This window comes from Ornithorhynchus anatinus, chromosome 6 (assembly GCF_004115215.2).
Source record: "Ornithorhynchus anatinus isolate Pmale09 chromosome 6, mOrnAna1.pri.v4, whole genome shotgun sequence".
Lineage (NCBI taxonomy): Eukaryota > Metazoa > Chordata > Mammalia > Monotremata > Ornithorhynchidae > Ornithorhynchus > Ornithorhynchus anatinus.
In genome coordinates, this window is record NC_041733.1 from 40219459 (window position 1) to 40243886 (window position 24428).

General features: G+C 45.6%; 1 protein-coding gene across 1 annotated transcript in view; it reads right to left on the reverse strand.

Moving 5' to 3' along the window:
• The window catches only part of COL4A6 (collagen type IV alpha 6 chain), a 159480-nt gene that overhangs the window by 70133 nt on the left and 64919 nt on the right, over nucleotides 1–24428 (reverse strand). The window contains exon 3 of the mRNA XM_029067210.2: nucleotides 9614–9697. Coding sequence (XP_028923043.1) covers nucleotides 9614–9697 — 84 coding nt within the window. The remainder of the gene's footprint in view (nucleotides 1–9613; nucleotides 9698–24428) is intronic.

Sequence of the window (24428 nt, forward strand, 5' to 3'; positions counted from 1 at the left end):
GTTCTCTCTTTTAATCCCCCTTAGCTCCCCTCCCCAAAAGAACCTCAAGTGGGAATTTAGAGAGATTGTAGCCTGAGGTGTTGCAAACATTTCTCACTGATACCCCATCAGTAAAGTCATCTCTGCCCTGGGATTTCTATAGATGAAATGCACCTCCACCACACACACACACACACCAATCTCAGCACAACTGGAATTAACTTGAGCCTTGGTGGTCAAGAATAGTTCAAGAGACCGATCTAAGAGTCATGAAGCCAGGCCCTGTATTCCTGTAGATTGTAAGGTCATTGTGAGCAGGGAATGTGTCTGTTATACTGTTCCACTGTACTCTCCCAAGCACTCAGTAAAGTGCTCTGCACACAGTAAGTGCTCAGTAAATTTGACTGACTGACTGCCTAGAGAAGGCATTAACCACACCCTTAAGAAGTAGACAGCTCACCATCCAGAAACCCAAGATTACCCTTGCAAAGAGATCAGTGAGAGATAGGTATTACAGAATGTGGATTTTCCTAGTGGCCCCATTGGCCTCAAAGTCATTCCAAGCTTCACTAAGAACACACCCCTTGGAAGATTTTCAGCATTCCCCCTCTGGTTCTAGCCCATTCACAGTGGGCAGGGAATGTGTCTATTGTTGTACAGTAATAATAATAATAACAGTGGTATTTGGTAAGCACTTACTCTGTGTCAAACACTGCACTTATTGAAGGCACATCTCCTCCAAAAGGCCTTCCCTGACTAAGCCCTCCGCTCCTCTTACCTCACTCCCTTTTGCGTCACCCTGACTTGCTCTCTTTATTTATCTCCTCTCTCTGCCCCACAGTACTTATGTACAAATCTATAATGTATTTATTTATATTAATGTCTGTCTTCCCCTCTAGATTCTAAGTTTATGGCTAGAAAACATGCCTGCTAATTCTGTTGTCCTCTCCCAAGTGCTTAGTACAGTGCTCTGCGCAGTGTAAATCCTCAATAAATACCACTGATTGACTGATTGCTTGATTTCCATCAATCCAGGGCCTTCACTTGATTCTGTATGCATCTGCACCTCTACAAACCTCTGCCAGTCAATCAATCATATTTACTGAGCACTTACTGTGTCCAGAGCACTGTACTATGCACCTAGGGGAGTACAATATAACGGACACATCTCCTCCCCAAAATGAGCTTACAGACTAGAGGATGAGCTTATGTTCTTAGTGATTCTTGCCTCCGCATTATTCCCCAGAGAGTTCTACCTCTTGTACTCTGAAGCAACTTTAACTTATGTCTGTCTTATCTCTGGCGAAGGGATAACAAACAAGTTGAGGGCCTGGACTATATCTAGTTTTTCTTCAGCCCTCAGCCCGGTGCTCTGACTGCCAGCAGAAGATCGATAATACCACTGACTGCCTTGATACCTCTGCAGCGTTACTTCCTCATCTCTAACTGTGAGAAAGAATAATGAAAAGGGGAGGAAAAAGAATCCTTGGAGAATCACAGGGGATGGATGAGACCACTTGGAATAAGTGGTCAGATTCTCTGGCCAACACAAATCTCCTCTCTGAGGACACAGTCTTGCTGCCCCCAGGAGACTGTAAGTTCCTTTACAGCAGCAATCTTGTCTCCTCTTTTTCAATGCTTACTGTAGTGTCTGGAACACAGTAACTATTTAAAAACACTTTCTACTACAGACTTGCCCAAGCACTTAGTACAGTGCTCTGTCTAGAGTAAGCGCTCAAAAAACCCCCACCGATTCACTGATTGCTTGCAAATCTGTGCCTAGCCTCTGACCTTCACTTTACTGTCAGCCAGGACCATTTGGGAGTGGGAGAATCTCGAGTTTGTGCTGTGTTCCTTAGAAGTCCAGAGAGAGGTGGGGAGGATCCATCAATCAATAAATCATACTTAGTGAGCACTTACTGTGTGCGGAGAGTACCCTATAATAGAGGTGGTAGAGATGTTCCCTGCCCACTAAGAGCTTACAGTCTGAAGGAATAGCTCACATTTTAGAGGGCAAGTTTACAGTCTAGGAGTGATCAGTGAGAGACTGGTCCTATAAAATGTGGATTTTTCCTAGTGGTCCCATTGGCCTCAAAGTCATTCCAAGCCCCACTAAGAATGCATCCCCTCTGGGAAGCTTTTTTGCAGTCTCCCTCTGGCTCCAGCCCTTTCACAGTAAGCTCGTTCTGGGCAGGGAATGTGTCTGTTTATTGTTGTATTGTAATAATAATAATAGTGGTATTTGGTAAGCACTTACTATGTGCCAAACACTGTACTTAACTGAAGGCACATCTGTAAGGATTGAGCTTACAGCCTAGAGGATTAACTTCTAGCCTAGAGAGCAAACAGAGTCTAGGGGAGGAATTTATAGTCTAGAGGGCGAGTTTGCAGCCTAGAGGATTAATTCACAGTTCAGAGGATGAGCTCACAGCCTAGATGATGTGCTCACAGCCTAGAGGATGAGCTCAAAGCCTAGAGGATGAGCTCAAAGCCTAGAGGGATCCTGGGCCTGTCACCAAGGCGGTAGCCTGGGCCCTTGGAGGCCCAGCTAACGGGGATTGTAACGAAGGGTGGCAAAGCTGCCAATTCTCAGCCCAAAGTCTCTACCCTCCAAAAGCTCCCCTGCCATCCAACTGCCCCACTGACTCCTCCCCACTCACCCACTTAAAACCAAGTGGCCTGTGTCTGTGATGTGAAGTTGCCCTGTTCTGTTCCTTGGGAAGGAGAGCATAGGGCTCGTGAACCTTGGTATTTTAGATTTATTTATGTAACAGCTTTTGTTTTGAGAAGTTCAACTTCACTCAAATTGACAGTAATCGTCGCCTCGGCCCTGCGCTGGGAGAGAGAGAGAGTGAGAAATGCTTGTAATCCTGGGAGCAACACAGCCTGTTCCTTCCTGAAAACCCCAGGAACCATTTAAGGAATTGTTCCATCTCTGTGGTTCTCGGAATGTCAGGAGGGAGCAGGCCCCCCGAATGGCCAGGATGTACCCAAGATGGGATCCCCGACACGGTCTCTCCTTGTTCCCGAGGATATTTTTGCTCCAGTTTCCAAATTCTCAAATGTCTCGTAAAAAAGATTTCCACGCCCCTTTCTTCTCCCAGAGAGAAGTTGGAAAAATCAAGTCTCGACATAGAACGAGGCTGGAAAACCAGGGGAGATCTTAGAACGAGACAAATGGAATGGATTTTCTCCCCCAAGATGGAGTCACGCATGGCAGGCCTGATTCTCCCAGTCCCCTATCATCAGGGGATTTATCAGAAGTTCCATCTGCCCAGGGAAGTGCCCAAACAAGAGGTCAAACAATCAATCATATTTACTGAGCACTGACTTGGGCAGAGAACTGCACTAAGCCCTTAGGATGTACAATATAACAAAGTTGGTCCTGGCCCAACTATTAGTGGTATTTATTGAGCACTTACTATGTGCAGAGCACTATACTAAGTGCTTGGGAGAGTACAATACAACAGAACTAGCAGATTCCTTCCCTGCCCATAACAGGCTTACAGGATAGAGGTGAGCTTACAGTCTAGTACAACAGACCTGCAGCAGAGGGAAGTGAATTATTATTTTAATTCCGATTATGGTATCAGTTAAGTGCTTACTATGTGTCAAGCACTTCATCTAAGCACTGGGGTAGATAACAGACAGTGTCCTACCTGATGAACTATCACCACTATATTTTCCTGTGCTGGTACTTAATCAGGCAGAAGCAACTGAGAGGACCCATGGTTGGATCGCCCAACATTCAAGCCATGGCTGTCCAATCAATCAACTGTATTTATTGAGTGCTTACTGTATGCAGATCACAGCTCTAAGCACTTGGAATAGCACACTATTAGAGTTGGCAGACATATTTCCTGCCCACAATGAGCTTACAGTCTAGAGGAGCTTACTGTCTAGCCAACTCTCTTCCAAGGCTTCCTGAGCAATGGTATCTGTCAATCAAGGGTATTTATTGAGTGCTTATTGTGTGCAGAGCAATGCATTAAGTGCAGTCTTAATTCCCATTTGACAGATGAGGAAACTGAGGCACAGAGAAGTTAAGTCCACTCCTAATACTGCTAGTATTACTACTAGGATGACGACCACTACCGCCGCCCCCGGCTTGGGTCTCCGCCAGTCTACCCCCGACTTTCCCAAATGCCTATTATGGCAGCAGAAGTCCTTCTGAGTCAGGTCTGCCCAGGTACGGGCCAAAAAGAATCTCTAAAAGGCCTTGCAAGCCTGACCAGAGAGCCCTGCTCCAGAGAGGAATGGGAACTGGAGTGAGAGTGACAGTTGTTGATACAACAAGACCTTGGCATTTGCTTGGGAAGCCTGAAATTTCCCTCCCTGCCTCCGCCCCCACATTCCTCCCCCACCTCCAGCCCCGTCGACTCGGACCCCTACAGTTCGATCCCGCCAAACCTCCTCACCATAGGCTTTAAAGCTCTCCATCACCTTGCCCCCTCCTTCCTCACCTGGCTTCTCTCTTTCTACACACAGGTCACTCCTCTAGTGCTAACCTTCTCACTGTGCCTCGCTCTTTCCTGTCTCGCCACCGACCACTGGCCCACATCCCACCTCTGGCCTGAAATACCGTCCCTCCTCAAATCTGACAATTGCCCTTCTCCCCCTACTGCTGAGCCTTATTAAAGGCACATCTCCTCCAAAAGGCTTTCCCAGACTAAACCCCATTTTTCCTCATTTCCCACTCCCTTCTGCATAACTCTTCGCTCCTCCCCCCACCCTTTCCCAGCCCACAGCACTTAGAAACACGTCTGTAATTTTATTTATTTATATTGTTATCTGTCTCCCCCAACCAGACTTTGATCTCATTGTGGGCAATTTCTGTATTGTACTTTCCCAAACTCTTAGTACAGTGCTCTGCACATAGTACGTGCTCAATAAATACGAATGAGCCTGTCAGCCCACAGTTCCTCTGGCTTCCCAAAATCTGTGCCAGGGCGAGTGTTTAGATCTGGATTATGGAGCAGTGCTGTTGCTATAGCACACACTGGAAAAGTGTGGGGCCCATCTGGCTGCCCTTCCAAATGCCCCAAAAAGGGAAAAGACCCGGCTTCCAAGGCAGACTTGCCAAGGAGAACCCCGCCAAGCTGGGCAAAAGCTCAACCCGCAATTAAGAACCATGGAAATGCTTTCATCCAACTCACCAGCCCATGCTCCTGGGCAGCAGGAGGAAACATAAGTCAGTCATATTTTTGGAGCACTTAAATGTGTGCAGAGCATTGAACTAAGCTGTTGGGGGAGTACAGTATAACAATAAACTCATTCCCTGCCCACAATGAGCTTACAGGAGACTGTGTCCTAGTGGAGAGAACCCGGGCTTGGAAGACAGGAGGACCCGGGTTCTAGTCCCAGCTCTAGCACTTGTCTGGTGTGTGCCCTTGGACAAGTTACTTCACTTCTCTGTGCCTCAGTTCCCTCATCTGTAAACTGGGGGTGAAGACCGTGAGCCTTATGTGGAACAGGGACTGTGTCCAATCCAATTATCTTGTATCTACCCCAGCGCTTAGTATAGTGACCGGAACATAGTAAGTGCTTAATAAATACCACATTATTATTATTACTGTTTAGTGGGGGAAATATTTACATCCTGATCTGCCAATCTGCAGGGGGGTACCTCCAATCCCATGGGCATGTTCCCCTTAAAAATAGCATCCTATGCCTTCCCTGCTTTTACTTTAAAATTTGTAGATTTGTACAATGTGGATTTTAAATACCCTCAGGGTGGACCAGGAGCCCTGTGCTGATACCTCAAGAGAAGTGGAGGAGGTGGAGAATCAAGCTTGGGTTTGTGCAATCAATCATATTTATTGAGCACTTGCTGTATGTAGAGCATTGAACTAAGCACTTGGGAGAGTGCAATATAACAGCATTGGTACACATGTTCCCTGCCCACAGTGAGAGGGGGATTTGTGTTCCAAGTGCTCTATGACTCCAGACAAATTAATCAAATAATTATGGTACTCATTAAGAGCTTACTACTTGCCAAAAACTGTACAAAGATAAGCTAGAGTACAAGATCATTAAGTTGGACACAGTTCCTGCCCCACATGGGGCTCACAGTCTAAATCAGAGGGTGTAGGATTTAATCTCCTTAAAAGGATGGGCAGCTGAGGCACAGAGAAGGTAAGTGACTTGTCCAAGGTCACAGAGCAGGCAAAAGTTGGAGCAGAATTAGAATTCAAGTCCTGTGACTCCAAGGTCTGGGCTCCTTCAACTAAGCCACCCTGCTTCCATAACCACCACCTCTCTCTTGGTAATCACTTTTTCCTTTGATAGTTCCCACCCACTACACTCAAGGGCAAGTGGACACTGTTTGTCAAGAACCAGAGTTTTTCACAGGGCATTCGCTAACCCACAACCCTAGTTCACCTGCAAAGTTCACCTCCTTCACTCCTGCACACAAGCCGCAGAGCGCTGCTGGCGGAAATCTAGATATCGGGCTGACCTCGTTCATTTCAAGTTTATCCTTAAGTCCTGTGGGGTAGGCCCTTGCCCTCAGCCTCCTCTACTTGACCCTGGCCTCGATGTCTGGACTACTGAACAGAGCCTGGTGACACCAGGGAAATAAAACGAAAACCACCCTAAGGTCAGGTCCTCTCCAGAGGAGGAAACAATCCAAGAAATACCCCTTCATCCTCCCTAATCCCCTCCCAGTGTCTTTCACCACCTCCAACCCCAAAAGATGTTCCTGAAACACCATGAAGATAAGGAAACAGCAAAATGTGAGCCCACAGCCCAAGTTGCAAGAGTGTGTCCTTTCCATGAGAACAAACCCACAGGCAGGAACATTCCCTAATTAAAAAATAACAGTCCTTGCCGGCGATCCCACACATTAAAACAAAACAACATAAGGAAAAAGCCAAACGGGACACTGCTCTGGGAAGCACCACAGTAATATTATGATTCCCAGATGAGACTTTTAAAATAGCCTGTAGCTAGACTGTAATCTCTATAGACTGTAAATTCATCGTGGGTCTGTTTATTGCTACATTGTACTCTTCCAAGCACTTAGTACAGTGCTCTGCACACAGTAAGCACTCAGTAAATACGATTGACTGACTGACTCTGGGAAGAGCCACAAAAATATCATGATTCCCTGAAAGACTTTGTCAACAATCTGTAGCTAAACTATAAGCTCATCTCTACACTGTAAACTCATTGTGGTCAGGGAATATTTCTGTTTATTGTTATATTGTACTCTCCCAGGAGCTTAATATAGTGCTCTGCAGCCAGAGAGGCAATGTGGCTTAGTGGAAAGAGCATGGGCTTGGGAGCCATAGGTGATGGGTTCTAATCCCAGCTCTGCTACTTGTCAGCTGTGTCAGCTTGTCTTTGATCAAGTCACTTAATTTTTCTGTGCCTCAGTTACCTCATCTGTCAAATGGGGATTAAGACTGTGAGTCCCATGTGGGACAACCTGAATACCTTGTATCTACCCCAGCACTTAGAACATTGCTTGGAACAGAGTAAGCGCTTAAAAAATACCATTTAAAAAAAGGTAAGCACCCAATAAATACAACTGAATGATCTTTGAACCCTCCTCAATCAATGGTATTTATTTAGCACTTACGTGCGGAGCACTATTCTAAGCAATTGGGAGAGTAACTGTCCAGTGGCGTGCTGGTCCCTGGGTTGTGGGAAATGAACTGTATCCAGCCTGATTAGTTTGCATCTACCCTAGCGTTTAATATAGTGCCTGGCACACAGTAAGCGTTTAACAAGTACTATTAAAAGAAAAAGAATGATGTTGGGTTTCCAAATAGAACAGGTCCCGTTATGATTCGGGAAGGTGCAATGGTTGCTGGCTCTAGAAATGTCATCCCGAGGCCTGAAGACTCCAGAGTACAGAAGGACCTGGGTTCTAATCCCAGCTCTGCCACTTGTCTTTTGGGTGACCTTGGGCAATTCATTTAACTTCTCTATGCTTCAGCTACCTCACCTGTAACATGAGGACTGAGCCTGGGAGGCCTATATGGGACAAGGACTGTGTCCAACTCGATTCTATCTTCCCCAGACCTTAGTACAGTGCCTGGCACACAGTAAATGCTTAAAGAATACCAAGAATTCAAGATACCAAGATAATAAGACTTCTTATTATCACAGAAAACATTTGTGTTGCCCAGTCATGCGCTTGGCTCCTCAAATGGAGGAATCGTTTGGCTGTGGTCTGAGGCGGGGCCTGGTGTGGAGAGCCTTCGATACCGCTCTCAATCGGCTGAGCTGGGCTGGGGGCGGGGGATGGTGCAAAGGGCCTTTGAATCCAGTGGCCCAGCTATGAAAACAGCCTAAAACCTTTTTGACATCCGAACAAAAGAGCTTTCGGGCGGCTAGCACTGCAGGGTCAACACCACAGGGGCCAGTTTAAACAATTCAGTTCCACTCTGGGAATGGGGCTGACTGGCGGCCCGGCCCTGGGGTCAGAGTCTCCGGGAGATGGACTGTCCGGATGTAGGAGATGGGAGACACAATAATGATAATTATGGTACTTGTTAAGCCCTTATTATGTGCCAAGCACTTTTCTAAGCGCTGGGGTAGATACGAGTTAATCCACTTGGACATAGTCCCTGGCCCATATAGAGCTCCCAGTCTCAATCCTCATTTTACAGATGAGGTAACTGAGGCATGGAGAAGTGAAGTGACTTGCCCAAGCCTCACAGCCGATCACCTGTAATGGGCCCCATCCCCACACTCCACACAGGTGTGGAAAATCCTTTGTTAACTGATCCCCTGGGCTCCCTCCCTCCTACCCGTTGAAGATGAACACTGGTCCTAATCCCTGTTTTGTCTGCAGTGAGCCCAGGTTCATCTCTGAGGCCAGCTGAGCCAATCTCATTTCTTTTCCTTCAACCGCAGCCACGGAGGCACCAACCTCTAGACTGTAAGCTATTTGTGGGCGGGGAATGTGTCTGTTATAATGTGCTCACCCAAGCGATTAGCACAGTGCTCTGTATACAATAAGCACTCAATACGATTGACTGACATCAACCGAACCAATTTTTGCTACTCTAAACCCAAGGGGAAACAGTGAGAATCGTGTCAAACCATAGCATGGCCTAGTGAAAAGAGCATGGGCCTGGGAGTCAGAGGACCTGGGTTCTAATCCCAGCTTTGCTTTGCCTCTTGTTTAAGGGACCTTGGGCATGTCACTGCACTTTTCTGGGCTTCAGTTACCTCATCTGTAAAATGCAGATGAAGACTGTGAGTCCCACTTGGGACAAGGAGGGTGTCCAATCTGATTATCTTGTATCTGCTCCAGCGCTTAGTACAGTTCCTGGCATATAGTAAGCACTTAACAAATACCACTAAAACACACAAAAGAAACCAACCAAAACAAACAAACAAAAGCACGCATGGGGAGAAACGGGGCCAGCAGGGGTTGGAGCAGACAGTTTTAGTGTCTGTGGCGACCCAAAGCCAGGAGGCCCGGCTTCCTCTCAGGCAGTGAATGTAGAGGGTAGAGGCTACTCTCCCGAGTCCTTAGTACAGTGCTCTGCACAAAGTAAGTGCTCAATAAATACCATTGATTGAATAAATCCTAAGCATATCAACTTTACACAAAGAACACATTTTAAAAAACATATTTGATACCGAACTGCTTTTCATCAGCAAAGAAGGGACTTACCCGAGCCCCTTTCTCTGGAAAGCACTTGCAACTTCCGCTGCAATCTCGCCCACCACATGGTCCGTGATAGGATTTCTTCCCGCCCTGTGAAAAGGAGAGGGGAAACAGAGTTAAACCAAGTACCGTGAATGGTCTCTGCAGACCTCTAATTTAAATGAGTCCCTAGGAAGCAGCATTTCCCCAGATGGACCTAGACCGTAAGCTCGCTGTGGTCAGGGAATGTATCTTTATTATTATATTGTAATCTCCCAAGTGCTTAGTACAGTGCGCAGCACACAGTAAGCACTCCATAAATACGACTGAAGGAATGACTAGCTGATCCCCTTGGGGGACGGCCAGATGTCCTGCCTATGTTGAGATTTGCCCCCCCCCCCCACTCACTCTGAGCTTTGGGGAGTCTTTTCACCCCCTTGGGTATCAGTTTCCTCAACCTCTAAAATGGGGACAATAACTCCTACCCCTCCCAACCTGCGAGAATCCAGGGAAGCACAGCCATTTGGAAGAATGCTGTTTTGGAAACTAACAGGATTATTTCCAATTCTCCTTCCTCCAACACACACTCACACTCCCCTTAACACAAAGGGCCAGGAGGGACTGAGTAGGAGTGTCCACAGAGGTGAGAAGAGCATCAGGTGAGGGTTGTGTCAGCCAAGTTGGGATCAGAGTGCCTTGCTAGGAGTACGGAGTCTCAGATATACGCCTCTATCTTTTCCTTATCATCCCAGCTTTTTTTTTCTAGTTCTTGGCTAAACTTTCAAATTTCCAAAGTGGATTTTTTTCCTAGCCAGACCACCTTAGAGCTTTCTCCTTGCTACAGTCAGATAGGCTAGGCAGGAAGCAGGGGCCAAGTTCAAACAAATTCTGCCGGCTCAATGCTTTGCATGCACTCTGGAGTTAGCAGTAACATTATCCCCATCACACCCTGCTCTACCTACTCCATTTTACTGAGGAATTCCTGTGATTGAGTGGCTTAGTCAAGAACTGTAACTCATTCTTGTGAACTTCAAGGACATCAGGTATGTGCAACCAGCTCACCACTAACTTCTAAGCTCTACCACTAGAGACCAAAAACTCCTTCAGGACCAGACAGACTGTGAGCCTCATGTTTGACAGGGATGGCGTCAATCATATTTACTGAGCGCTTACTGTGTGCAGAACACTGTATTAAGAGCTTTGGAGAGTACAATAGAACAATATAACACACACATTCCCTGCCCATTTGGAGCTTATAGCCTAGAGGGGTACAAAGACATTATTATAAATAAATTACAGAGCCTTTATCTACCCCAGAGTGCTAAATAAATAGCAGTTAGGAGGAGGAGGAGGATCCATATTTTTTTTATTTCTATTGAAGTCTCCCAAGCCTTAGGACAGTGGTCTGCACAGAGTCCAAGAGATACAATTTAATGAAGGGAATGACATCTCGCTTCTCAATTTCAGTCCATCTCAGGAGAGGCTATGTATAAGTATTGTCTCATCCACAAGTGTACTTCAATAAGATCAAGTTTGAAAAACATGTGCATTGTCCTCACAGTCTTTGGGCAAACTGTTTCCACCAGCAAACACATTCTTATTGACAGAAATAGGTAACCAATCCTGTCTTACTCAAATAACCCTAAGATAACTGCCTCTTGCAACTGAAATGTCCAAACACATTCTTCCTAGGTCGGAAACACATGTAACATCTGTGCAGCTTCAGACACAGCCAAAAAAAATGTTTGTTTCTGGGAACAATTCACTTGTTTAGAAACCCTTATTGATATGAGGCACAGAATACAGTTGCACTAATTCAGACTTAGGGGAGAGCAACCCAAAAGCACGCATCTTCCTTGGGCCGGTTTCTCTTTTTCCATCTTTGCTACTTTTGACCCCAAGGATTCTGACCAGGCAGGAATCACTGAAGCAAAACAAAGCCCTCTAAAGGGGCAGGCTGACTGACTAGTGACAAGCTAGAAGAGTTGCTGAGATTTCTAGGGCTTTCCTAGAAATACCATTTGCAATTTTCTCTTGGAAGCAACCCTCTCGTTCCCAAAGTGAAAGAGGTGAAAGTAATGAAATTCATCCATGGGAATCATCAGAAAAATACTGGTGGGGCATTTGACACACACCTTAGCAAAGTCGAGGGTGGGTGGGTGGGTGGTTGTGGAGAGAAAGAGGAGGTTGTGTGTGGTGTTGGGGGGAAGAGACCTTGACTCTGTGTAGAACAATCAGAAACACGGGAAAGCCTTATTGCCCAAAGTTACACAGCAGGCAGGTGGAGGAGCTGGGATTAGAACACAGTTCTTCTGACTCCCAGGCCTGGGCTCTTTCCCCAAGGACATGCTGCTTCTCAGCTTTTGCTTTTCCTGAGGAACATTTTTTTAAATGTATTTGTTAAGCACTTACTATGTGTCAAACACTGTACTAAGCATTGGGATGCTAACAAGTTATTAGGTCAGACAGTCTTTGTCCCGTATAGGGCTCACAGCCTAAGTAGGAAGAAGAATAGATATTGAATCCCCGTTTTACAGTTGAGGAAACTAAAACACAGAGAAGTTAAGCGTCTTGCCCAGGGCCACAGCAAGCAACTGGCAGAGCCAGGATTAGAACCCAGGTCAACTGACTCTCAACACTTCTTGTGACTTTTCATGACACCTCGTTCCAGGTTCTTCTCCCAGTGGCAACACTGTCAACTGCCTGTCTGATGGAATTAACTCTGCCTTTCCTGCCTGTGGAAAAGTTGTTCCCTTCAGGGATCTGGCCCAAGGCAAGCTACCAAGGTTGAGGTGGTATTGGGTAGGGGCAGCTGTAGCGTTTGCCCAGCTGGCTGTCTGCCAGGAGCATTCACCGGTGCGGTCAACCAGCAACCCCAGTGAAGTGCAGAGAAGGGCCATGGCCAGGCTGAGAAAGAAAACAAAAACAGCAGGAACTGGGCAAAATCCCAAAGGACCGGAAGGGCAGGATAAAATTTCTCTGAAAAGTGGCGGAACAAGGAGTCAAAGGCTTGTGGTGGACAACGACAATTGGAAAATGGAAGACCGACAGTTGGCTTTATTATAAGCTATTTGTTAAGCACTAATTATGTGTCAAACTGTTTTAAATGTGGGGGACGTTCAAGTTAATAGATCGGACACAGTCCCTGTCCCATAAATCACAGTCTTAATCCCCATTTTACAGGTAAGGTAACTGAGGCACAGAGAAGTTAAGTGACTTGTCCAAGGTCACACAGACAAGTGGTGGAGTTGGTATTAGAACCCAGGTCCTTCTGAATCCCAAGCCTGTGATCTATCCACTAGGCCATGCTGCTTCTCAAGTAAAGTTGTAAGCGGGAACAGGCTTCCACTCAAAATACGTAGCCGGGAATCAATTAATAGTATTTATTGAACGCTTACTGTGTACAATGCACCGTAATAGTAATAATGATGATATTTGTTAAAGGCTTACTAAGTGTCAAGCACTGTTGTAAGTGTTGAGGTAGACAATAATAACAAATAATAATAATTATAATAATTGTGGTATTCAGTAACCGCTTACCATGTGCTAGGCACCGTACTAAATTCTGGGGAGGATACAAGCAAATTGGATCGGATACCGTCCCTGTCCTGCATGGGGCTCATATTCTTAATCTCATTTTACAGATGAGGTAACTGAGCACAGGGAAGTAAAGTGACCTGCCTAAGGCTACATAGTAGACAAGTGACAGAGGCAGGATTAGAACCCATGACCTTCTAACTCCCAGGCTCATGCTCTATCCACTACGTTATGCTTCTTCCCAAGATTCAGGCTAATCAGGTAATTGAGGCAAAGAGGAGTTCAGTGACTTGACCAAGGTCATCTAGCAGACATGTGGCAGAGCCAGGATTAGAAATCACATCCTACTGACCCCCAGCAGCAAGCAGGGTAGGGGAAGTGAGGTGGGTCAATCACAGCGGGGTTAACAGGCTTGAAGCCCTGTAGGGTCCTAGTCTTCCCCACGCTTCATGTTAGATCCCCAGAGTGGGCACAAGCCCAGGCGGAGCGAGGGATCCCTCTTTCCTTCCCTAACCCCTGGACCTAGGTGGAAACCATAACTCTACTTCACCCTGCCTTTGTCCTCCAACTTCACACTCCAGTGTTTAGTACAGTGCCTGGCACATAGTACATGCTTAACAATATGACAACTATTATTCACACACTTCCAAGGTCTGGCAACAAGGCTGGAAAGAATATTCTTTTCCCTTGTTGTGAGGGTACCGGCAATTCATTTTACACCCTACTAGAAAACCTGCTTATTGAAAATCGGGTGAACAAGTCAAATTGCGCCACATTACAAGATTAACATTAACCTCTGTGGGTAGGGAGGGTGGGCATTGAAGATGAGAGACAAGGGGAAGCCCAGAAAGAGGGACAGAGGGGGCGGGAAGGGTCACTGAGCTTTGGTGAATGAAAAGATATGGGAAGGGAGGAAGCGAGCGGAAGCCAGCTGGCTTCCCACCAGGTGTTACTTGTCACCAGGATTTTATTTCGGGAAAGAAGCTGACATCAGACACTCCCCAAGTGGTTTAAGAAGTGACCGGCTCCAGGGCCCTGGGCTTCGATCTGAAGCCAAAAGGCTCCAGTTTTACCAGAGTGGATAGAACCCGGCCCTGGGAGTCAGAAGGATCTGAGTTCTAATCCCAGCTCTGCCTCTTGTCTGCTGTGTGATGTTGGGTAATTCACTTTACTTCTCTGTGCCTCAGTTAGCTCATCTGTAAAATGGGGATCAAGACTGTGAGCTCTATGTAGGACAGGGACTGTGTCCAACCTGATGTGCCTATGTCCACCTCAGTGCCTGGCACATAGTGAGTACTTAAATACCACAATTATTATTATTACCACTCTAGAACTTGTCTATTTGAAAAATCTAGCTATGGATTTGATCATGTCACACAGCAGGGGCCAGAGCCTTCTGGGTGGCCCTGACTTGCTCCCTTGGCTCTTCCCTACTCCCAGCCTTACGTACCTATGTGTCATTTCATTTATTTGTATCAACGTCTGTCTCCCGCCTCTAGTTGTGGGCAGGGAATATCATTGTTTATTGTTGTATTATAATAATAATGTTGGTATTTGTTAAGCGCTTACTATGTGCTGAGCACTGTTCTAAGCGCTGGAGTAGATACAGGGTAATCAGGTTGTCCCACGTGAGGCTCAAAGTCTTAATCCCCATTTTACAGATGAGGTAATTTAGGCACTGAGAAGTGAAGTGACTTGCCCAAAGTCACAGAGCTGTCAGGAGGCAGAGCCAGGATTAGAACCCATGACCTCTGACTCCTAAGCCCGGGCTCTTTCCAATGAGCCATGCTGCTTCTCTCTTTTCCCAAACACTGCACACAATCAGTGTTCAATAAATATGACTGAATGAATGAATGGATCAATGACTGGAGGAGGCCTGATGCCCCCCTCCACCCCAGCACTAATTACGGGAGGGTAAAAGGACTGCAAGGGAGGAGCCGATTGGTGCATATTGAATTTCAGAGTTCTGAGCTGCCAGGCCCTGACTGTGGGAAGAACTAAAGTGACAAACTCTGAGCTGTAGTCATTTCAATGGGGGCGGTTCACAGAGTCCCAAGCTGGCAGCAGGGTTTGTCGGGAGTCATGGGGGTGGGGGAGGGAGGCAGTTTCTCCAGCAAGCCCCCAGGTATCAGCTGGGGGTCCCCCAAGATCAGGGGCCAACCAGGAGGCCAGGTGCTGCCTCTTCTCCCCAAACCCAACCCACAGCTAGCAGGTTGCACCTTGCCTTCGGGCAACACACCCATAATAATAATAATAATAATTCTGGCATCTTTTAAGTGCTTACTATGTGTCACTGTTCTAAGCACTTGGGTAGGTACAAGGCAATCAGCTCATCGTGGGCAGGGAATGTGTCTGTTCTATTTTACTCTTCCAAGCGCTTAATACAGTGCTCTGCAAACAGTAAGCACTCAATAAATACGACTGAGGTCCCACATGCGATTCACAGTCTCAACAGGAAGGAGAACAGACGTGGTAACTGAGGCACAGAGAAGTGAAGTGACTTGCCCAGGTATGCAGCAGAACCAGAATTAGAACTCAGTTCCTCTAACTCCTACATCTGTGCTCTTCCCACTAGGACATACTGCTTCTCTCTCTCTCGGAAAGAGTGAATTGGCCCTAGTATGGATGCTTGGAAACAGAAGGGACCCAGGCCCCTTTTCCACTGGAAGGAAGTGATGAGGGTGGGAACTCCTGGGTTGAAGCACAAGGCTCCAGTTCCCCTCCTTTCCCTGCAACCGGATCTGGCGGGAACTGAGTTCTAATCATCCCAGGTGCACTCAGAATCCAAGGGTGTAGGGAAAGAACAACAAACTCTTGGAGGAGCAGTGTGACCTCACACAGAGTCTCAACCTGGGTTCTAATCCCGATCCCACCCCTTCCCTGCTGTGTGACATATCAAGTCCCCTTAAATTCTCTGGGTCTCAGTTTCCTCAGTTTGCAAAATGGGGATTAAGACTGAGTCATATGTGGGACATGGACTGTGTCCAACCTGATTAGCTTGTACTATCTCAGTGACTGGTACAGTGTCTGGCACATAGTAAGCGCTCAACAAGTTCCATTAAAAAAAAAGCAAAAAACCCACCTTCTCTGGGCCTCAGTTTCTCATATAAAATGGGGATTTAATAGCCAGTCTCCCTGCCTCTTCGACTGTGAGCCCCACGTGGAACAGGGATTGTGTTTCACCTAATTATCTTTTATCAAGTCCAGAGTTTAGCACAGTTCTTGGTACATGGTAAGTACTTATCAAATATCCTAATTATTATTGGCATGCTTACATAGTAGTAACAATTCCTGATAAGTGATATCTGGGTGATGTAAAAAAAAAAGTACTTTGGCTACCCAGCCTGTTTCCCTGGACTGAAAACAAATGCCGGAAGGTGAAGGGGGCAAAATTATTTTAGCCATGGCTCATCACCTAATGCAGAAACCATGGAAAGAACACCAGGGCCAGAGGCCCTGAATTCTAACCCTGGCTCTGCCACTTGTCTGCTGTTTGACTTTGGGCAAGTCACTTCATTTCTCTGTACCTCAGTGACCTCATCTACAAAATGGGGATTAAGACTACGAGCGCCATGTGGGACAGGGACTGTGACCAACCTGATTACCTCCAATTTATCCCAGCACTTAATACAGTGCCTGGAACATTGTACCATAAAAGAAACACCCCAAAAAACTCTGCTGCCAATTAGCCTCAGCTCTGAGCTGAGGGGACGTTTTTCTGTGCTGAGGATTTTCAAAAAAAAAAAAAAAAATATCTCTGTCCTGCATCAACCAGAAAAGATGGTTGAAGGAGAGAGCCGAAGACTGATTACATCTAAAAAGATCAAATAAATATTCAAAACAAGAAGGACTCATCTTTGGGTATAGTAGGAAGTTAGTTAGTTTCTGATAGACCTAATTACAATTTGGAGTTTGCTGAGAAGTCAAGCCAAATCAAATCATGGTGGAACGACCTGGATTGGGCCAAGGTTTATCTGATTGAACCACCAAACACTAGTTTTGAGGACGATAACCTCATGCGCACTGTTGCCTTTCGTATGTATAATGTACACACTGTTGATTCAGTCTACATGAAGTTTATTTTGTTGTCTATCTCTCCCACTAGACTGTAAATTTCTTAAGGGGCAGGATATTATCTACTAACTTTATTGAACTCTCTCAAGCGCTTAGTGCAGGCACTTTACAAAGTAAGAAGTCAGTAAATAAAATGGCTTGACTGATAAGCAGACACTCAGGCAATCGACCTTCCATAATGTCTCATTCAAGGAGAATTTTACATTTTCGAGTATGCTACCTCTAAGTAGCCCGCCCACGGGGCCACACTTCCCAGAAATCTTGACTCTCAGTCCCAAAAGCTCTCTGCCTACCCACTGTCAGCAAAGATCTGAATTAGCCAGAGAGAGGCTCTGTGGGAAGTCAAAGTCCTCTTGCACAGATCATCCATTTGTCTCCCGGTTTTCAGTCCCACAATCCCACCTCTTGCTAATGTACTCTTTTCTCCCAAATCTCGGTATAGACACCAGGTATTTCACCAGAGAATCGGGCACCGGCCTTGTCAGGTCTGCGGAATCAGATGCATAGGAGAATGTGTTAAACAATCACATCTCCATGAGGGCCACGGGATTCTGGCGATCCAGAGCTTTATCCTCATGGCTAAGTGCTAGGTAGCCCAGTTTATTCCCCTCCACCCGTTTCCCTAATTAACGGCTGGAAAGTCACCAGGAGCTCCCTCGGTCATCTGAATCTCACATTTGTTCGCCGGAGTAAGGATGGCAACAATTACCCTAGGAAGAATCTGGCCAGTAAAGCTAATTGGGCTTATTATGCCATAATTACAGGATCGCGGCAGCAGCCAAATTTACAAAGCTTCTCTTCCAGACTTTGTAACTCTGTATTTAGCTTCATGGATGCGCTTCATCTAAATGGAGCTGATCTTTAGGAGGAAAGGTTTGAGAAACTAATTTTTGGAGACTGCTATGTTAATAAAATGAGTTGGCAGTGAAATGCATTGAGATCACCCAACTCTCTCCAGCTGACACATGATCGAGCCAGTTCTTCCCTATTGAGTGTTCGCTGCTTGCCCCTAAAGTGTCGATGAGGCCTGTTAATGCTCCAGACCTCCAACTGTCAATCAATGGTATTTATTGAGCACTTTTTTTTTTTAAAAAAAAAACAAACAGTATTTGTGAAGTAACAGACACAGAAATGAAGAGACTTGCACAAGGTCACCCAGCAGACAAGTGGCGGAACTGGGTTTAGAGCCCAGGTCCTCTGACTCCCAAGCCTGGGCTACACTGCTTCTCACATTCCCTGCTCACAAGTAACTTACAGTCTGAGAGGAGGAGCTTTCATTTTCACTATTTCCAATTACAGCTCGTTCGACTTCCAGCATCACAGGTCAGATCTCATTTTTAATAACATAATTTTTACTGTGGTCTTCCTGAAAGCCATTTTTCTCATTCTTCAGATGCCAGGGTGCTGTTCAAGTAAATAAAACATTCATATCCTAGGACCCAGGAAAGGTTGAATCAGTGGTCCATGACTACTACTTACAGGCCCTATCTTTAACAGAGCACCTCCCAGGTCTACGCAAAGAGTTGCGGCCCTGACCCATGCTCTGGTTGTCCTGCTGCCCGACTCCTCCGTCGTCCTCCTCCCTGGCCTCTCTGACTCCGGCCTCTCATCATACTAATTCTACTGGAGCTCTATCTTCTATTAACAGGATCAAAAGAAGCGGTCAAACAGGAGACTTTACTTTAAAGAGTAGAAACTCAATGCCTCTCCCCATAACGGGGCTAGAATCGCCCTGGGACCGCTGCTGGAATGAAGGGGGAAGGTGTCCTGCCTCAGAACTCACGGAACCACTCTGTCAATCGGAACAGCCATTTAGGCCTTTTGCCACCAACGCCCAGTTTTCATCTTGGCTGTTTTTACACCCCTTTCATGACTCCTTGTGGGCATGGAACAACCGAGTGGATAGAGCACGGGCTGGGGAATCAGAAGGACCTGGGTTCTAATCCCAGATCTGCCACTAATCCGCTGTGTGACCTTGGGAAAGTCACTTTGCTTCTCTGGGCTTTAGGTAACCCACCTGTAAAATGGGAATTAAGACTGTGAGGCCCTTGTGGGTCAGAGACTGTGTGTAGCCTGATTTGCCTGTATTCATCCTAGCGCTCAGAACAGAGCCTGGCATGGTAAGTGCTTACTTATTTACAAATTATCATCAAGTGCTGCCAAGTCGTTTCCGACTCCAAGCGCCTCTATGAATAAATTTTCTCCAGAAGGTCCTGTCTTCTGCCGTAATCCATAACTTTTCTAAAGGTTCTGCCATTATCGTTGTTGTGGTACTTAAAAAATACCACTATTATTATTATCACCATCTTGGTTGTACTGTTCTATTGTACTCTCCCAAGTGCTTAGCACAGTGCTCTGCACACAGCAAGCTCTCAAAAAACACGTTTTGACTGAGTAATTGATGTGGTTGTACTACCACTTTACACAATTCACATGACAGCATCGCTTCTCAAATACGGCTCTGGAGAGAAAGCTCAGATCACTTTGCTCAAGAAGCAAGTAAGGATTCAGAATGCTCCTCTCCAAGGAAAGAAAGAGGTAGGGATTTCAGATCCTGACATTCAGCTTTTTGTCCCTGACCCCTGACCTACATTACCAGGCAATGGCTTAGGAATCTGCTTTTAGGTTCAGCAATATAATACACTGCTCACCTTTGATCTTTAACCTGTGTCCCCCATCTTTTCACTCCACAAAACTGGATTCTCTTACGCTTCCCTCGATTCTGCCCTGCATTTCTTGGTCCACACCCCAAGTGCAGAGCAAACATGTACTACTGAGTTGAGGCCCCCTGAAATGGATCCCCATTTTTCTGAAAGAGCCCCTCCCAGACACTGAGAACTGAACTACTCTGATAGAGACAGAAAATTTGGTCAAACATTTTCTCTTCTGGAACCTTCAGTGAGCATCTTGTTACATTGTTTGAAGGACTCTTTAGCCTCCGTAGCTTGACGTGTCTCATTCCCGCAAACAAATTTGAGGTTTCTGACATTTCCCAGTAAATTATGATGCTATGCTTGAAAGCAAGGGCAATCTCACTGCGTGAAGATTACTATTCAGACAGCACTGGAAAGGTACCAGTTGCTTTTCAGTAGGTGAAGACTGCCAGACAAATTACAGGTCTTTGAAAAAGTTTTAAAAAATCTATGTCTAGGATGAAAGGTTTTGGACCGCCCCTCCCTGCCCCCCCAGCCCACAGACCAAACACTGAATGGAAAATGGTGATTACAGTTGAAATATATCATGTATTTTGGTTTCGGTTTTATTTACAGAGGGGACTGAGCAGATACTAACTTGTTCCAAGAAAGGAGGGTGGCTTGAACAAAGGGAGAGTTTTCACTTGTCAAATCAGGCTTTCCTTGCAGATTTGGGAGAAAATCCTTCACTAGATCTTTAGTGACTTACCCAGAAGGAGGGAAGTAGCATGGCCTAGTGGAGTCAGGAGGGCCTGGGTTCTAATCCCAGCTACACCACCTGTCTACTTTGTGACCGTGGGCAAGTCATTTCACTTTTCTGTTCCTCAGTTACCTCATCTGTAAAATGGGGACTAAGATTGTAAGCTCCATGTGGGACATGGACTGTGTCCAGTCTGATCATCTTCTATCTACCCCATCACTCAGAAAAGTGCCTGGCACATAGTAAGCATTTAACCCCAGAAGATTTCATGGTAAATTTGACCCTGGAACCAAGTATTAGGTTTTCACATATTGTAACCAATGTGACAAGTTAGTCTCATTGTAGGCAGGACATGTGCCTGTTATAATGTTGTACTGTACTCTCCCAAATGCTTAGTGCAGTGTTCTGCACCCAGCAAGCACTTAATACGATTGATGGATTGATTGGTCTCAACACGGTTTTTCAATACCATGTGGACTAAAAGGGTTTCCTCTGGATCAAGACAGAAAGCCGGGGTTTTTTTCCAATTGACTGAGGGCAGGAGAAACCATGCCTGGCAAATATTTGCAAATGAGAAGCAGCGTGGCTTAGTGGACAGAACACGGATTTGGGACTCACAGGATGTCGGTTTTAATCCAGCTTCTGCCACTTGTCTGTTTACCTCATCTGGAAAATGGGGATTAAGATTGGGAGCTCCATGTGAGACATCTTGTATCTCCCCCAGCACTTAGAACATTGCTTGGCACATAGCAAATGCTTAACAAATACTATTATTATTAATAATAATAACTGAAGGATGAGTCCCAGAATATGTGGAATACAATAAGAAATAAGACTTTAAGACACATTAAGACACAGGACCTAATTTCTTAAGGAAACTGCTTAACCACTCTTTGTATTTCTCTTTTGTTCATTTGGAATACCTATGCCAAATTTCCAGATAGCTTCCTGTCTTCCTGGCAGAGTTGCTAGAAAGAATATCGCTAAGTACTTTCCCCAACCATATTTCACTGTTCAATGAGCACTAGATTGCCTGAGTCAATCCTCACAGTTGCCATCCACTTACACATTCCAGCTGGCTACTGAGTCATAGCCTCCTAATTCCAAAACACGCCAACCATCCTGACCCGAAATGGGCAGTGTTTTTCCACACATATTTGATCGGTCTAAAAATTTCAACAGAACAATTGGCCAGAAATCGCCCATCATGAAGCCTGCCTTTTTTGTACTATCTTTCCAAGAGACTCAAGCTTAACTTTATGCATCCTTTAATGCCTTCTTGAATTTCACGGCCCTTCCTCATCGGCTAAGTCCCCAAGACAAGATAAAGAGAACATTGGGGAACTGTGTTTTATGACTAGTGAGGAAACTCAAGAGCAACATGAACAGAAACACTAGCTCAGAATATTCACTGAGCAATCAGCCAATCAATCATATTTATTGAATATTTACTGAGTGCAGAGCACTGTAGTAAGTGCTTGGGAGAGTTTAATACAACCGAATTGGGAGACAATTCCCTGCCCAGGTAACAAGTTACATCATCTGTAAAATGGGGATTAAGAGTGTGAGCCTCATGGGACAAGGACTGTGTCTAACCTAATTAACCTGCATCTTCCCCAGTGGTTAGAACAGAGCTTGGCATATAGTAAGTCCTTAAGTACCATAATTACTGCTATTATTACTTAGCCCAGTGTCTGGCACATGGTAATCACTTAACAAATACCATTAAAAAAGGGATATGGGCCACGCTGGTACTAATTTACAAGGTTGCACTATGATATCAGACCTCGAATCTCTCTGGGATCGACAGCAGTATTTCAAGGAAATATGTATTAGCCAAACGAATGGCTTTGCCAACTTCCCTTCATACTAATAATTGTGATATTTATTAAGGGCTATATGCCCATCCTCCTCTGTCTTTCCCATCACTGTAGGCAACACTCTTCTTCTGACCTCACAAGCCTGTAACCTCGGCATCGTCCTCGACTCATTTCTCTCATTCCACCCAAATATTCAATCTGTCACCAAATCCTATTGGTTCAACCTTCACAAAATTGCCAGAATCCATCCTTTGCTCCATATCCAAGCTTGACTATTGCACCAGCCTCCTTACTGACCTCCCAGCCTCCTGTCTCTCCCCATTCTAATTTATAGTTCACTCTGCTGCATGAATCATTTAACAACAAAAATGTTCAGTTCATGTCTCCCCACTCCTCAAAAACCTCCAATGACTGCCCAACCACCTACACATCAAGCACCCGAATTAAGCCCTCTTTCCCCGACTCAGTCTCCCTTCTGTGTTTTCTATGTACTTCAATCTGTGACCTTTGGACACGTGATATTCGCTCTATCCCTAACCCAGCACTTTAGTATCTACCTTTACATATTGTAAGTGACTTATTTAGACACGTTAATATCTGTTTCTCCCTTCTAGACTGAGAGCTCATTATGGGCCAGGAACGTGTCTGCTAATTCTGTTGGATTGTACTCTCCCAAGCGCTTAGGAGAGTATGCCACACATAGCAAGAGAAAGAAGTGAAGGATAACGCCAAAGTTACAGGCTTGTGAGACAGGAAGGATGGTGGTCTCATTTATACTCAGGGAAGGGACAGAGTTTGGGTAGGAAGATGAGTTCTGTTTTAGACTTAAGTTTGAGGTGATGGTAGGACAACCAAGCAGAGATGTCTTGAAGGCAGGAGGGAATGCAAGACTGCAGAGAGAGACAGAAATCAGGGCTGAATATGTAGATTTGGGAACCACCAGCATAGAGGTGGTAGTTGAAGCCAGGTGAGTGAATGAGAGTGGATGAGGGAGGATAGGTATTGAATCCCCACCTTACAGTTGAGAAAACTGAGGCCCAGAGAGGTTCAGTGACTTGACCCAAATCAAACAGCAAGCAAATGGCAGAGCCCAGGTCTCCAGATTCCCAGGCCTGTGCTCTATCCACTATACCACAATGCTTCAAGAGATTCCTCTCAATCTCAGATCAGAAGTCACAGCAAGTGTTGCTAAGGCAGTCATGATGGGAAGTGTGATGCTCAGGTGAATGGATCTGTGGGGAAACCCTCCAAATACCCCGAAACCACCACAAGGAAGCAAGGAAACAGGGTTCCCAAAGCCTCCATCTGCCGTGGTAGAAACCACTTACAGGATTCAGAGCAAACCTCTCTTCACACCTTAAAAAAGCAGCTGGAATTCTGGAAACCTTATCAGAAAACCAGAGACAACTTTCTTTCTTTTCTTAAAGATTTTTTCTTAAATTAGCTGAGAGGATTTTCAAGCAGATTTGGGGAAAGGAAAGATGTGACACCTGCGGGCAGGGAATGTGCTGGCCAACTCTGCTGCATTATACTCTCCCTAGCGCTAACTACACTGCTCTGCCCATAGTAAGTGATCAATAAATATGACTGATGGTGAGAGAATCAGGGACCTTAGAGCAATCAAGTTCTTGAGCATCAAACACACCCTATTAGCATTTAGAGCCATACTTCAAAACAAATACCTGTTCCATTCAATTTTCTTTTTCTTTTTTTTACTGGTATTTGTTAAGTGCTTACTATGTGCCAGGCACTGTACTAAGTACTGGGAGAGATGAAGCTAATCAGGTTGGACACGGTCCGTGTGCATGTCCCACATGAGGTTCACAGTCAATCCCCATTTTACAGATGAAGTAACCGAGGCACAGAGAAGTTAAGTGACTCAGCTAAGGTCACACAGCTGACACATGGCAGAGCTGGCAATAGGACCCAGGTTCTTCTGACTCCCAGGCCGTGCTCCATCCACTAAGCCACGTTGCTTCTCACAATTTTCCACACATGAAAGAGAAAGGGAGACAACT